Source organism: Arachis ipaensis, chromosome B02, assembly GCF_000816755.2.
Source record: "Arachis ipaensis cultivar K30076 chromosome B02, Araip1.1, whole genome shotgun sequence".
NCBI lineage: Eukaryota > Viridiplantae > Streptophyta > Magnoliopsida > Fabales > Fabaceae > Arachis > Arachis ipaensis.
This window is the reverse complement of record NC_029786.2, coordinates 65,383,744-65,387,879: the sequence shown is the minus strand read 5'-3', so window position 1 is coordinate 65,387,879 and position 4,136 is coordinate 65,383,744. Positions and strand designations below refer to the sequence as shown.

At 29.6% G+C, this 4,136-nt stretch overlaps 1 protein-coding gene across 1 annotated transcript in view; it reads left to right on the top strand.

The window, feature by feature from the left end:
• LOC107625396 (3-oxoacyl-[acyl-carrier-protein] reductase FabG) overlaps positions 1-1,088 on the top strand; it is a gene marked incomplete at its 5' end in the record, with an annotated part of 14,616 nt that extends 13,528 nt beyond the window's left edge. Inside the window, 1 exon segment of the mRNA XM_016328026.2 lies at positions 591-1,088. Within this exon segment, the coding sequence (XP_016183512.1) occupies positions 591-869 (279 nt within the window). The 3' untranslated portion in view covers positions 870-1,088.

Here is a 4,136-nt window from a genome sequence, read left to right as displayed (position 1 = left end):
CCAAGTTCATCTTAACTTAGTAACAATTTAACTAAATTAATTTATATTTTATTTAAAAGTTTTTAAATTATATATTAAAAATTATAAATTTAAGTTTTTAAAAACCTAATTATTTTTAGTTTTAAAATGTCAAAATGTATATAGAACAAATATTAATATTAATTTTTAAATGTTTATTCAAATTTGAAGTTTGTAGTTTTAAATATTGATTTTTATTATTATTATTATTATTGTTGAGTGTGTTTAAACTTATTAAACTGTTGAATCAGTAACTATATCAGTTTATTGATCGATTTGGTTCTCGCAACCTTAGATTTAAACACTAATAAAAAGATAAAAATTTACCTTTATAACTAGTTAGATAATTTTAAAAAAAATATGTCATTTATTTTTATTAATTCTTAAAAATAGACTGTACACACTATTTTTTATTTTCTTCACTCAAATACTTTTTCATTACAGAATTATCCTAATTGTTATCTACTATCTTTTATATTCACATATATAAAAAGCAACTTCTTTTGTTTAATTATACTAACTTTATGCAATTCTAAAACAACGGTATATTTTTTTTTCTCTTATATTGATAGGTTATGGCATTGGAATTAGGAGTACATAAAATCAGAGTGAATTCTATATCACCTGGACTTTTCAAATCTGAGATTACTGAAAAATTAATGGAGAAAGATTGGCTGAATCAAGTGGCCATGAAAACCGTACCTTTGAGGACATACGGCACTTCGGATCCAGCATTAACAACACTTGTTCGTTACTTAGTTCATGATTCTTCTGATTATGTCACCGGCAACAATTTTATTGTTGATGCCGGAACAACCTTACCGGGTGTACCTATTTATTCATCTTTATGATTATTGTATGGGAAAGTTTGGGATGAAGTTTCCTATGAGATTGTTTATGAAGTTTTTTATTTTTTGAGGAGGAGAATAAAATAATACTTAAAAAAGCTGTAAAATTATGCCATTTTTGTCATTTGGTGTAATAAATCTGTCAACTTAAAATCCCAGCAAATTCTGGTGTTACAACAAATGTAAATGCAGGGAAGGGTATAATATATAGCAGCTTTTCAAGTGTCACCTGCAAACAAATTTCATAAATTTTTCATCATAGAAAACTTATATAATAATTGCTTAATAGAGTGACAAATTCAGGAATTTTAAATTGTGTAAATTCAGGAATTTTAAATTGTGTAGACAAACATATAGAACATAATATTCTAAGGTATATCTTGGAACAGGTAGTGTATAGATAAGTTTGGTTAAAAACATATCTCGGTTTTTTAGGTTTGTTTTTGCTTTTTGCATGAATTTTTGGGTTTGTTGAATAAAATGGTAGTTGAGTGTGATAATTTTTCCACAACAAGTTCAAGAGATGCTAACTCTTGAGGGACTTGATATTCCACATTGAAATTGTTTTGCTGTTGGCATGGACAGTTGAAATATCCTTGTCTTTGATTTTTTCAGTTAGGAGTTGGGTAGCTCCTCCATTCAGGAAAAGAGTAATTTCATGGTTTGGGAGAATAACTCAAATTCTCAATGGCTTGTCCTGCCTTTGTTTCATTTGTTTTGTGAGAAAGAAAAGTCGTTGCATCATTCGTTCATTATTTGTTAGTATTTTATCCACAACTTTTTGCTCCATCATTCCTTTTATACATAAATAAGAAAAGATCAAACACACTTTTCGGTAGACGAGAATTAAAGGAATGAGAAAGATAAAGAAACTAACAAAAGTAAAAAAGAAAAATAACGTAAGGAAAGAAGTGTAAACTCAAAGAAATTAAAAAAAAAACTGATAAAAGAAAAAAGAACGTAGAATGGAAGAAAATAAAATAAAGAAACTAAATGTGAACAAAAGAAAAGAAGAGAAAAGAAATTAAACAAGATTTAAATTAGGATTTAACTGAACGTTATGTTGTCAATCTCAATTAATCTCTGACAATGATGCTAAAAATTTGATGAGAGAAAATTGAAGCTCACAGATACCGGTAAATGAACTAGATCGCTCAAGTAATATCACGGTGAGCAAGCAAATATCAGATTAAATACCTAATTAGATTAAAAGAACCTAGATGAAGAGGGCAAGATTGAGTCTTGTTGAGAACTTAGAACTTAAATACTTGAATGTTTACGAACAGAGAACTTGAATGTTGATTTGAGAGAAGACAATAATGGTGAGAGTTAAGGATTTCGGAGATGCTTATGCTCTTAAAAAGATCAAAACTTGTTTACTTATTTTAAAGTATGCAAAGATCTTTCATAACAAATCTTTAGTAACTGATTTCCAATTCTTTAGTTCCACAGTTTCTCTTTAATTAAATAGTTGTCAGTTAAATAATTAAAGATGTTAAGTACAAAAACTTATTTAGATTCAAATAAGATTTAAAAGTAGTCCTTAGATCGAATTATATGTCACGTATTTAAGCTAGTCTCATCCAATTAAGTCTTAGAAGAAAATATAATTTTCAAAAGTTATTCTAATCCGTTATATGTCACTTATTCAAAATTAGAGTGATTGAAAATCATGTATATATCGCACACTAATTGAACCACTATTCCTAGCTGAATTCAAAGAGTCATGTGAAAGAGTTTTCAATCTTTAATTTAAATATCAAAATTTTCAATTATAATAAAAGAATTCAAAAGAGATTAGCATACTTTTCGATACCACTAATTCGAATGAAGAACGAATAACTCAATCATAAAATAGATCAATGAAAGATTTCAAAATAAAATAAACATAGATTAATAATCCATAGAAAACATAAACAAAGCTCCTAACCATTTGACAGAGGATTAGTTACCCATGGAAAATGAAAGAAAACAATGAAAAGAAATTAAGCGGAGGAACTGAATGTCCTTCTCTGTGAACAAGGTTCACTTATTTATATCCTAAATTCTAGAATTCAAACTCTCTTAATCTTATCTCTCGAAGAGAAAAATAAGATAACTACTTACTAACTTCAATTTCAAATTCAAAGCAATAATTCAAATCAAATCCTAACGAACCAAATTCTTTATATTTCTAGAAAGAATTAATAACTAATTTTTTAGAGTCTTTAATATTTTGGATGTGATTAAGACTTCAAATGAAGGAGATAATTAAGCTTAGGTCTTAATTGTTGCTTCTTGAGAGTTGTAATTATGTTTAAATCGAGCTTGTATTAGAGAAAATGAGCAAAAGCTCGAAATTCACCTTCCAGGAAGGGGATTTGCTAGGCGCAGGAGCTAGCCGTCGGGGGTGCGTAGGAGAAGAGGGGTCCGTCGGGCGTGGTCCCTTGTCCGACGGGCATGTGCCTTGCGTGCTTGCTTGGTTGCTTCATTTCTTTTTTCTTTAGGGAACGCTTTTGTTCTTTAGGCTATGCTTTTGTTGTATTTGTGTTTTTCTTATGAAAAGGCTTTGATTCTTACTATTTTTGAGCCAAAAACTCTTGAAAACATAAAAATACTATCTCAACTCTAAATATTTAATTTTTTTTTTTATAAAATTTCTTTAGAAAACATAAGGAATTCGATTAAAACCTAAGAAAATGAATGAAAAAGAACCCTAAAATTTGCTTAAGATGAGGTGCCATCAGCAGCAACAGCTCTTTTGATGGTGACAGAGATAAAGAGAGGAACTCCATTTGAAGCGACAAAACAGGATCCAGGCGACTTCACGCAATTTTTGGAGGAGAATGTAGATGGTCAGCATTGATAAATGATTACGGGAGAGACTGTCAATGGTAGTTGCAGTGAAGAGAGAAGAGAGAGGAAAGTAGTGCAAAGAGAAGAGTGTTTCCAAGAGTAAAGAGGGAGGGTTGGGCATTTTAAATTTATTTCACTTTTACTATCCGATTTACCGGTGAATAAATTCGATAGTAACTAATTCAAGTAGCCAAAATGTAGCGTCACACTAAATGAATTTACCGTCTGACGGTAAATTCGCTCCAAGTTTTCGCCCCTATTCTTTTATTTTTTTTTCTCTAATAATTATAAGTGAATTTACCATCAGAAATACAAATCCACCAATAATGATTTCAACTGACGAATTTGTTACAATGAACGCTGATAAATCCGACAATAAATTTACCGCTAATGTACAATACTAAATTCGACGGTATTTAGCGCTTATCCTGTAGT